Genomic DNA, 12,019 nt, shown 5'->3' with positions numbered 1-12,019 from the left:
CTACAAAAAAAAATTAAAAATCAGGCTCGCTCTCTTGACTGGCAGATGCTACTCACACTTGATGAGCTTCACTACTTCCTGGTGCGTCATGGCTGACACTAGCGAGCCGTTGACCTGGCAGACCGAATTACACCAAGTTACCTCGAATGAAACAGGACCAGACATCTTTTATAGGAGGTGGAGCTTGGCTAACCTTAATGATTCGGTCACCCTCCTGGACTCCTGCCTTTACAGCTGCACCCCCTGCCGAGAATGAAATACACGGGTTCCTTACAGCAACCCCACAGCACTGTACAAACAAAGCACACTGCCACAGGCAGCTCAGGTCGGCTCAGTCCAGGGGTCTAGAGGGGCCCTGTGTCACTGGCAATGAGGTAAGAGCAGAAGTCTGCAGTGTACACATGCACATGGAACGGCGAAGCAGGGGGACGTCTGACCTGGCCGTACGTTCTGCACCAGCTTGATCCTCTCTCCGCACACAGTGAAGCCGAAACCCAGCTCGTCCCTTTGTACGACTACGCATCGCTGGACCAGACCCTGACCTGGGGAGGCAAGGGAAAGCCCTTAAGGCGCAGTCCAGCGACGACATGGGAGCAGCAACTGCTGGTGGCGCACCGTACCTGTGCTTTCCGTGTTCAAATCTGAAGATTCGTTCTGTTGGTTCCCAGAAGCCCTGCGCTCCGAGTCCCCCATGATTAAGCTGGTGAACCTGAAGAGAGTGGGGGAGGCCAGAGAGGGGATGGCAGACGCAGTTATATGCAGTGTTTTAGCTAACGGGACTGACGTGCGAGAGATGGAGGCCACTGGGAAGGCTAAAGGAACAACGATTAAAAATAAATAAATAAATAAATAAATATTCATACTGGTTATGGTTTCTCATTTGTTAAGGAATGAGAAGGAGCGATGGCAATCATTTGTAAGAACAAATCGGACAAAACTGAAGAAAACACACCAGGCAACAAAAGGACTATGGTGAGGCACTGGGAGGGAGATAAAATAAATACAGAAATACAAATAATGCCCCAGTGCTGAAAATGGAGGAAAGGCACAGAATTACAGGATCCATCTGGCACATATACAAGGTGCAAAGGCTACAATCAGAAGTGCGTGATCTGGATTCACAAGGGCTGCATGGTTGGGTGGTTTTCATCAACACTGCTTTTCACTCAACTGCTTTACTGTTAGTTTGAAGTTGTTAGCTTACTTCTATTGTGATTTTATTATTATTGTTGTTGTTGTTAAATCAGGGGTTGCACAGTGTTGAAGTGGTTAGCACTGTCACCTCACCCCTCAGGGACCTGGGTTCGAGTCACCGTCCATGTGTGTGGAGTTTTTACAGGTCATCGTGGGGTTTCCTCTGGGTACTCCAGTTTCCACCCCCCAATAGTCCAAAAACATACTGAGACTAATTGGAGTTACCCAACTGCCCACAGATGTGAGTGAATGGTGTGTCAGTGTGGCCTGTGATGGGTTGGTGCCCCATCCTGGGTTGAGGTAGACATAATTAATTGGGGATTTTATGTTGGTCAAAGTTCCCGCTTTTTAACAACTGTGTAATATTTTTTATAAAGTAAATTCTGGTGAAACAAAAAAAATGGTTTTCAGAGTTGCAAACTCTCACGCATTTGACACTAACGTTTTCCGACTGACGCAAGGAATCTTACGACAAATCTATATTATTCCATTAAGCCTAAAAGCTACATCAAAAGTGTTAGGGCAGTTTGCAAACCCTACAGACTATTTACAAGGTATTAAAACTCTTACATACATATAAATCTCACTTCAGCAGGCTGACCAAAGTTGGCAACCCAGCGTTTTATTTGAAATGAAAAGTAAAATGCACTGTTTTTGACTGAAGTAGCTTGTTCATTTTATATTTGTCGCAAACGGAATGACATGAGAAAAGATTCTGTCACTTTTTATATCTTTTTGAAATAAGAGTACCCATACCCAACTGTAATAGCAATTAAAGCAATCTGTTCTTTTACTATTTATGTTAAAGTGAGGCTTTTATTTTATTACCGGTGTGGGATTAATATTTCACAACATTAATCTTTCGAAATCTATACTTAAATCAATGAGCACAAAAGCATATGACGACTATTACAGGTTTTACGGCTTTTCGGGTGACAGCAACTCTGCCGCTGTGAGGATTACGGTCTCATTTTCTTGATGGGTTAGCAGAATGCTAATGCAAAGGCCCATTAACAAACACAAAACATGTGACATGAAGTATGTCGCAGCTGATGGTTAAAAGGAGCATTAAAGACTCCTTTAAAAATGCATAAATAATGGCACTGAAAGGCCAATTCATTAGCGATGGGCCAATCCACATTTTTTTCAGTTCCGATACGATTCCGATAAACAGCTGCCGATACTAATACAGATTCCAATACATGAGCTCTTTTTACTTTAATATAATATTAATATTTTAAACTGGTAAATACAATTGAAAAAAATGTATGCTAAAAATCTTTAATTAGGCTACTAGAAACCTCGTTTGCACATTTTAAGAATTTTTTAGGCATTTGCAGTTGAGTGGGAATATCTTCCAAGAGAATATATGCAAGTGCTGAATGCTTAAAATGCCCCACAATTTTTGTCCCACTGGCCAGTGTCACTCACACGACGGACTGCTATTGCAATGAAGTGTATCTCAAGATGCAACGAGTGAACAAGACAGCCCAAACCAATCATCCACTGTATTTTTTTTTTAATTATTATTATAGTTTGGAATTTGGCAGATGACCTTAGCCGGAGCGACTTACATAAGTGCTTAGAGACATGGTGCAGTCTCATCAGTGATTACATTCTGATACTGGTTCAGCAGAACCCAGCTAAGAATACTATCAGTCTAAAAAAACTCAGTTGGCAAGTAATACTTTTTAAAAAAATAATAATAAGGAGTATAAACCCAGAAAATGTTAATCCAAGTACTTCCGAAAGAGTTTTTAGTTGTTGTCTGAAGACACCCAGTGACTCAGCTGTTCGAACATCTAGGGGAAGTTCATTCGACCACTTAGGTGCCAAAATAGGAAAGAACCTAGGAGCATGTCTTCCTTGTGGGACCAGTCAAGTGGTGTTGGAGGATCAGAGAGAAAGTGGAGCAATGTGGGGCGAGACAAGTTCTTATAGGTAGGAGGGTGCTGGTCCATTTTTGGCTTTGTAGATGAGCATCAGTGATTTGAATCTGATGCAGGCAGCTACAGGAAGCCAATGGAAGGAGAACTTGGGAAGGTTGAAAACGAGTCATGAAACTGCATTCTGTATCTGTATCAAAGGATGTGGTTTGTTTAATTGGATTTTAGACTAAATGCTACTTCCATCTCTCAAAACTTTTTTTTTTTCCCCCAAAACACTGCAACTTGCTGTACTATTAGTTGTTAAAAGAATAAAACACTTCCAGATCGTCACCCTCATCTGATGTTCTTATGCTCCCCCTCTACTGTGAAGGGTATGTGGATGACATCACAGCAGGCGGAAGTCACTGCGCTCACATTCACTATGCGGCAAAAACTGAGTGGCAGCGTTAGCGGTCAGCTTCAATGCCGCAAAAAAAAAAAAACACATCTACAATGGGAAAGAGCTCTAGTGCGACTGATTGTACAAACTGATTTAACAAAAAATAGGAGCTCTTTTTATACGCACTGCCGAAAACCAAATAAATATCACATGTGGGTTGGTCACATATGGCCGATAGCGGATACCCGATCCATCTAATAGGTCTACACAATTTATGAATAACCACAACCGTGAATATCAAATGTATAAATGATACAAGCAGGTCACAACCACTTTTGTGATTAAGCATAGAAACCAGACCCAAATGATGTGCCACATAGGAAAAATCTCAAATACTGCTATGAGATTTTTTCTGACAAATACTGATATGAAGCAAAAAAGGAGATGACACTGTCCCTGTTTTGTTTTGGGTACAAACAAAACTTATCTATAAAGAGTGTCATGTAAATTGGTGGCATTATTGCAAGTTCTGCAGACAAATCACTCACTTTTGCTCAATATTGTCTCTATGGAATCCAAAATATTTCTATACAGCTAAAGGCTAATATTTTGCAGATGACACTATAGTCATCGGACTTATCCAGGATGGTGACTCCGCATATCGGCGGGAGGTTGACCGGCTGGTGTTCTGATGCAGTCAGAACAACCTGGAGCTTAACCCAGTCAAGACTGTGGAGATGACACTGGACTTTAGGAGGCAGTAGGGGTGCGACGGTACAGGTATCCCACGGTACGGTATGTACCTCGGTATCTGGGCCACGGTTTCAGTTCGGTTTAAACACAACACTACAAATAACACAAGAAAACAAATAAAAACTGCCTCTTATGTAAAAAATATGTATACAATTCAAACTTACAAAATGTAAACAAAAACACTTAAAAAAATGTTAAAGTGCCTCTTAAAGCGCTCTAAACACTCTATATTCCACATGAAGCTCTGTGCTTGAGCCAAATCGTTTTCGATGGCTTTGCGCGCTTTGTCATAGAGGTCGGGAATTATAACAGCGCTGAAATGTGTACGGCAGGGCACAACATAATTAAAATGCTCAACCCATGTTAAGTGGCGAAACCCCGCATCTTCGACAACAGAAAAGGGTTGCAAATCTTTAGCAATGAACGTTCCCACTGCACGGGTTATTTCCTTATGTTTATCGGATGTGGCAGGGTATGTCTGTTAACTGAAAAGCTTTTTCGATAGACACTTGTTTACCTGCAGTTACCTTTTCCATTAGCATATGGGACACGTGTTAGGCAATGTTTACAAACAGTGACATTTCTATTAACTGTTTTGACTCCCAGGTCGTTGTATTCTACAGCGAACCCAAAAAATTCCATACTGGAGATTTGTACGAAGCCGGTGCTTCTTCAAACTTCTGCCTCTCAACTGTTCCGCTAGTGCTGGCCATGCTTGTTTGTTTTTCTTTTTTTCTGCGTCTGTGTACTGAGCGGCTCCACCGAGTGGGTGGAGCCACGACAGTGATTGGACATTAACTCATGGTGGAGGGCTTTCGCTCATTGGCGCTTACTGCATACCAGTAGCCTGATAAGCATTAAGCGCCATTTTCAAAAGGAAGTGCAAAACCGAAATACTATGGTACACAAGGGCGTACCGGACCGTGCAGCGCTACCAAACGGTCCGGTATTTTACAGAGTACCGTTGCATTCCTAGGAGGCACCGTCAGGCACTTCTTCCTCTCACCATATCCAACAGCCCTGTGGCGACGGTGGAGACCTTCAAGTTTCTGGGAACAACCGTTTCCCAAGACTTGAAGGGGGAGCCCAACATCAACTCCATCCTCAAAAAGGCCCAGCAAAGGATGTACTTCCTGCGGCAACTAAGGAGGTACGGTCTGCAACGGGAGCTGCTGAGCCAGTTCTAAACTGCTATCATTGAGTCTGTCCTTTGCTCATCAATCACAGTGTGGTTTGGAGCAACCACTAAACAGGACCAAAGGAGACTGCAGCGAACAGTGAGGGCAGCAGAAAAAATCATCGGTGCCCCCCTGCCCTCCATCCAGGACTTGTACTGCTCAAGGACTAGGAAACGGGGCAGAGAAAATCATTGACGGACACTGACAGGATTCATGGTGTTCATGTGTTTCTTTTAATGACAGCAGTCAATATAACTAAACTGAATATCAGAACATTTCTTTTCATGACAATTATCCACAAAGTATGCAGCTTTTGTCACTGCAGTGTATCTTTCTGGGCTTCTGGAAGAACATTTCTAGAGCCTCTTGATATGGGAAGTCAGAAACGTCTGGCCCATTTATTGAGATCCACATGCAGGCTGCAAGATGGTCTCCTTGAAGCCTATTGCGTATGTTTGTCTTGACTGGCAAATACATTAACAGTTAGGCTTTAAAAGTGATAGCTGATAGCTTAAATAGCGATAGTTTAAAGCAGAAAATCCCATTATGAAATGTATTTATTACCCTGTTCATGGTTGAGAAGTCTCTCTCACAGTTTACACTGCTGATCGGGTGGTTAACGCGACATATTTTCTGACGTGCGCCCTCTGTCCGCTGGCGGGAGTGTGCTCACCTGTGTGTGCGCGCACATATCGGGGGGGGAACTCCACCATGCGCGATACAGAGAGCAGAGGAGAATTGTAAACGCGTGACCATGTAGAGACAAAAAATGCAAGGCTGTTGTGTAAATAAGAATAACATAAGGCTATTTAGTTTGTTTGATAAAAGGACAATGTATAGACCTGTTCTATAGGAAAGGTAACCTTAAATGACTTCTGTTGTGATGACACTATAAAAAAAAAAAAATGAAATAAAATTAACTTGACCTTCAAGGGGGGGAGGGAGGTGCCGTTGGGGGGGCGGGGCACCCCCCCTAACATAATGGTAGGGTAGACACTATAATGAGACGCGTATTGAGACACCCAAGTGTCAGTAATCTGAAATTTGCACCCCCCTTCCCCCACCATCAAATCCAACTCACTACCAGGTGGTGATAAGTTGGCAGCTCAGCTCCTGTCTTCATCTGAGTGTCCAAAACATGTGGGTGTAGATTTGATACAATTACAAAATCGATCGTCAAACTGCAGCCTAGGGTGCTCTGGTGCCAGGTGCACTTATGAACACCCCTGCGTTCCAACAGGGTGTACATTATGTTCAATAACTGATCACAGCTCAGATTCCAATCGGGCAGGCCATTCCTCCCAATCACACCCTTCCAGGTTTCACTGTCATTACCCACGTGAGCGTTAAAGTCCCCCAGCAGAACAATGGAGTCCTCAGAAGGGACGCCTTCCAGCACCCCTCAAAGGAAGGCTGGATACTCTGGACTGGTGTTCAGCACTTATTCACAGATAACACTCAGAACCCTTCCTCCGACTTGAAGTGGAAAGGCAGTGACCCTCTCATTCACTGGAGTGAACTCCAACATAGTAGACCCACCCCTGCCTAGTGCCTCTCCACATGGGCAACTCCATAGTAGAATACAGTCTAGCCTCTCTCCTGGGGTTTGGTTCCACAGTCCGAGCCATGCATTAAGGCGAGTCCAACTACATCTAGTCGGTATCTTCGCCTCTCGAAACAGCTCAGGCTCCTTTCCCACCACAGAGGTTACATTCCATGAACACAGAGCCAGTTTTGGTAGCTGACGATCAGTCCATTGAACCCCCTGCCTTCAACTGCCACCCGATCTACACTGCACTCGACCCCCGCAGCTGCAGGAGGTGGGCCCACTGTGAGGCCGCCGTGTATGGAAGCATCCTCACTGTCTTAATGGGACAGTAACATATCATCTTACCCCAACGGTGAATTATTGTTTTTGCATTTTTCTTCCAGGATATTTTGTTTGCAGGAGTGGCGAGTGTGGAAGCGGATGGGCGCACACACGTTGTGGAAATCATGCAGAGCTTTTTATTTATATTTACTGTCCTTTTTTCTGTGAATTGTTAGTTCTTACCTCTGTTGCAGTGTCCTGGTTGATAGGGAGGTGTGCCTCTGTCCCAGGATGGCTACAGGGAGGTGGGGGAATGCTATCCTGGGGGGGGGGGGATTAATAAGGGTAAATGCTCATTAAGATTAAATGGGTTTGTCGGGTGTTTGGATATTTGACGTGGGCAAAAGACCAGGTGTTTATTTCTGTAGCCCCATTTTATTTTCCTTTTGTCCCTTTTGGTAGGATGTTACCCCTGTATCCAGTGGGAATGGTAGTTTCCAATTAAAGGGGTGGGGACAAGGGTTTAAAAGATGGTGGTAGGGGTTAGATTTTTTTGGCCCATCTACCTGTGCATTCTAGGAGTTGGAGATCCTCAGATGCGTGAGGACTAGAGGCCACAGATAAGTCTGATTGTTGTATGTGCTTCCTTTTGCTTGATGGTTATATACATCAGTTCTCTGAGGTTTTTTCTTTTTGTTTCTTGTGTGCTTAATGGGAGGAGTCAGAGCTTAAGATAGTGTAAAAATAAATCAACAATCCCAAATTTTGGACATCTTTTGTGGTCTTTTGCCCGACCCTAAGGCCTCTCGACACTTTGTATAATGTAGATGTTGAAGGGCAATTTAATCTTAATTTTTCATAACTTACTCATATATGAGTGGAAAATTAAAATGCAAATGGTGTTATTTCATTTTATTTTTAATTTTTGCAGAATCTAGGGGTGGCGTGGGGGCACAGTGGTTAGTGCTGCTGCCTCGCAGCGAGTAGGTCCTGGGTTCGGTCCCGGGTCCTTTCTGTGTGGAGTTCACACACTCTCCCCACGTTCGTGTGGGTTTTCACTGGGGGCTCCGGTTTCCTCCCAAGGTCCAAAAGAGTGCAGGATAGGTTGAATGGTGAGTCTAAATTGGCCCGGTAGTTGTGTGCGCCCTGTGGCGTGTTAGTGACTACCCAGGGTTGCTTCCCGCCTGCACACATTGTTCCCATGATGGGCTCTGCCCCCCCCCACCCCCCACGACCCCAGTTGGGGTTCATCGGTTTCAGAAAATGGATGGATGGATTTTTGAAGAATCTTTGCATACTGTAAACAGCCATATCAACTTGGATATGTTCTAAGAAATGCATAGTTAGTAGAAAGAGTAGTCAGTAAACTAAAATAAAAGTACAGTACAGTAAATACAAACAGTAAAAGTGTAGTTTTTGTATTATTATCTAGTATTATAATGTCAAGGGACCACCATCGTATATGAGGCCTGCTGATGACCAAAACTACATTATGCGGCACTGTGTGTGCGGCGGGTCACTGCAACTCCCTACTTAGATTGCTAATAAGAGGACTGATTGGCTGAAGAGTCCTCACACTTGGATTTCAACAGCTGACCTATAGGTTATCCCGAAAGCCTGCATAGACACTGGCTCTAAGTGGATAAGATTAGCCACCCCGGTATATCTATTACCATAAATGTAACATCAGTTGCTGTTTATACAATTCTCTGCTGACAGTTTTTAATGTTACCCGTGAAATTCAACTATAATGACATTTCAGAAAACTACCCAACTGTTCAAAACAAAACATTTGTGAAAACAAGATGAAATGGCATGAAACTGAAAGACAGCGGTGGGTCTTAACTAACATTTTTCCATCTTACTGGAAAGCTTTAGCGTGAATAAAGCACACTCTGCATGCTTACTAAAATTTGCTGCGAGCCACCAGCTAATGCTTGGAAGGTAGGGCTGTCACTATCGATTATATTAATAATTGAGTAATCTTCCAATTAATAAGACGATTTGAGTAATTGTTTATATAATATATAAATTGCAATTGCCGCAAGGCAGGAACCAACCACACATTGCAGGGTGCGCACTCAGTCACACATACGTCAGGGACTCCAATTCACTTAAGTTCAATGTTTTTGGACAGTATAAGGAAATCAGAGGATCCACCGAAAAGCCACACATACACAAGGTGAACACACAAGTCCACATATGCAAAGCAGCAGTGTGCAGTGATAGCGCCACGCACTGCGCCACTAGGCTTGGCCTATGCTTGATCTCAATAGTCGACAAGACATGCCATGCTCATGCAATGGTCACATCACAAGCACTGCGACAATCTGCTGGGTTCAAACCATCAATAAACTGCAGTAAAATATTTTTATTGAGTCTTAGGAAACCAAACAAGCTTTGCAATTTTAAGAATGGTTCCTTTTCAACATTGTCTAGTGTAGGTTTAAAAAATAAACCTAAAGTTTATCACCGCTGCTTTTGTATGCAATCTCCAAGACAGCCATAATCATTCTCTTGCATTATTGGGTGAGTCCATCAAACCTGAATGCTCTTTTAAGATGTATTTGAATTGCAGTCGTGCTGTGGTGATATTGAAGTTCTGCTTTGCTATACGGACAGAGGACTGTCTTTTCATTCACTTTTAATGCGAAGTTCTTACTCACAAATGATGCTTTCGCTGTCTCTTTATTTGGACTCTCATCCTGTATGCGACATCGTCCTTCCACCATATTACAGAGCAATTGCGAAGGAAGATTTAAATCAATGCTTTTAAATAATCAAGCAATGAAGGTTAATCGAGTAACCGTGACAGCTTTAATTACAATGTAACACTTTTTCCCAATAGAATCACAATAGCGATCTTTCAGGGAACGCTGACTACCCCCTTAACACTAGAACCACCTTTTAGCGCCAATGAACAAGCAAGAACTACTTTGGTGTATGCAGCCTTTTTGTTCGCACTACTGTGTTATTAGTAGAGATGGGCGATCCACGTTTTTTCAGTTCCGATCCGATTCCGATACACAACTGCCGATACCGATACAAGAGCTCTTTTTACTTTGTTATACTTTACATATTATTTTTTTTAAGCTAGTAAATACAGATGGAAAAAATGTATGACAAAAAATATTTAATTAGGCTACTACAAACATACATAACGTACTGTTCCACCTAATTTGTTTTAAGCGTTTTTGAGGCATTTGCAGTTCAATATGAATATCTTCAAAGCAAATATACACAAGTGACGAATGCTTAAAATTTTAACAGTTTTTCTTCCATTGTCATCAGCGCAGTTACACTTTTGTTGCGATGGCAGCCCCTCTTGTATCATCACAAGCAACGAGTTCGCAAAACAGTCCAATTAAGTTAGCGACTCCCAAATCATCCATTGCTTTTTGTCTCGCAGTTGCGTGCGCTTTGCTAAATGGGATTTTCCATTAAACGCTATTCCCACCTCAAAACCTTATTTTACATAGATTGCAAAACGCTGTGCTTCCGGTTTCTGTTAAAAGCCTAAAATACTCCCAGATCGTCACGTCTTATCTTACGCTTCTCGTACTGCGAAGGGCATGCGCATGACGTCACAGCAGGCGGAAGTCACTGTACTCACACCCACTGACTAGCAAAAAAGACTTAGGGGCAGTGATAGCGTTCGATTTGAATTCCGCAAAAACACACATGTAAAATGGGAAAGAGCTGTCGTGCGATTGATTGCCAAAAACTAAATAAGTAAGTATAGGACGTGGATCGGTCACGCATGGCCGATTCCCGATCCGTCAAATAGGTCTGGATCGGCGCCGATACCGATCCGAATATCGGTATCGGTGCATCTCTAGTTATTAGTGTTAACAGCAGCAAATCTAATACTCTCAACCAAAAAGCCGCAATGTTCATAACAGAGTGGCTGTTCTGAAATCTGGAAAATTTTCAAACATAGTATGCATTTTTATAAAATGTCGAATAAATAGACAGTTTGTTGGTGATTTCATGTTGGTCGAAGTTTCCGCTTTTTAACAACTGTATAAGGTTATTTTTTATACAAATCAGGGAAAACAAGAAAATGTATGTGTTCAGGATTGCAAACTTTCACGAGTTTGGGTAACACACTTTCAGACTCTCACGCAAGAAATCTTATGGCAAATCTACATTATTCCACTATGAACTTAGAATTAGCTGGGCAAATGCTAGGGCAGTCTGCAAACCCTACGGACTATATACATGGTATATAAAGCTCTTACATACACGTAAATGTGCAGACTCGTCTCAAACAGAAAGCCTCACTCAAGGCAGTTGACCAAAGTTGGCAAAAACCCTGCATTTTATTTGAAATGAGAAGTAAAAAGCAGTTTTTCACTGAAGCGGCTTATCATTCCATTGCCTTGTTCATATAAAATGAATGAGAAAACATATGCGTCACTTTTTAAATCTTTTCTAAATAATACCGTGCCCATACTCAACTGTAATAGCGATTAAAGCAATCTGTTCTTTTAGTATTTATGTTAAAGCAAGGCTTTTATTTTATTACTGTTGTGGGATTAAGATTAATTTCACAAGATTAATCTATGGAAATCAATACTTAAATCAATGAGCACAAAAACATATGACATAAACGACTGTATTATGGGTTTCATGGCTTTTCAGGGGGTCACAGACTCCGCTGCTGTGGGGATTACTGACGGTCTCATTGTTGTTTTGATGGGTTATGCTAATGAAGTTGCCCATTAACAAAAAAGTGTGTGATACGCTGAAGTATGTCACTGCTGGTGGTTAAAAGGTCATCGCCAGTTTTATTGATGATAGGACCTTTCTGAAA

At 42.4% G+C, this 12,019-nt stretch overlaps 1 protein-coding gene across 3 annotated transcripts in view; it reads right to left on the bottom strand.

Annotated features, from left to right (window-relative positions):
* Positions 1–12,019, bottom strand: part of arhgef11 (Rho guanine nucleotide exchange factor (GEF) 11) — a 37,145-nt gene that overhangs the window by 21,146 nt on the left and 3,980 nt on the right. For all 3 annotated transcript variants that reach the window (XM_072697547.1, XM_072697546.1, XM_072697548.1), the window contains exons 2-5: positions 621–709; positions 438–542; positions 194–243; positions 57–114 (exon numbers count right to left, since the gene is read on the bottom strand). In XM_072697547.1, the coding sequence (XP_072553648.1) occupies positions 57–114; positions 194–243; positions 438–542; positions 621–709 (302 nt within the window). The remainder of the gene's footprint in view (positions 1–56; positions 115–193; positions 244–437; positions 543–620; positions 710–12,019) is intronic.

The sequence above is a fragment of the Paramormyrops kingsleyae genome, chromosome 12 (assembly GCF_048594095.1).
Source record: "Paramormyrops kingsleyae isolate MSU_618 chromosome 12, PKINGS_0.4, whole genome shotgun sequence".
NCBI classification, from domain to species: Eukaryota; Metazoa; Chordata; class Actinopteri; order Osteoglossiformes; family Mormyridae; genus Paramormyrops; species Paramormyrops kingsleyae.
The sequence above is the reverse complement of the archived record's forward strand: the minus strand, read 5'-3'. Positions and strand labels throughout refer to the sequence as shown.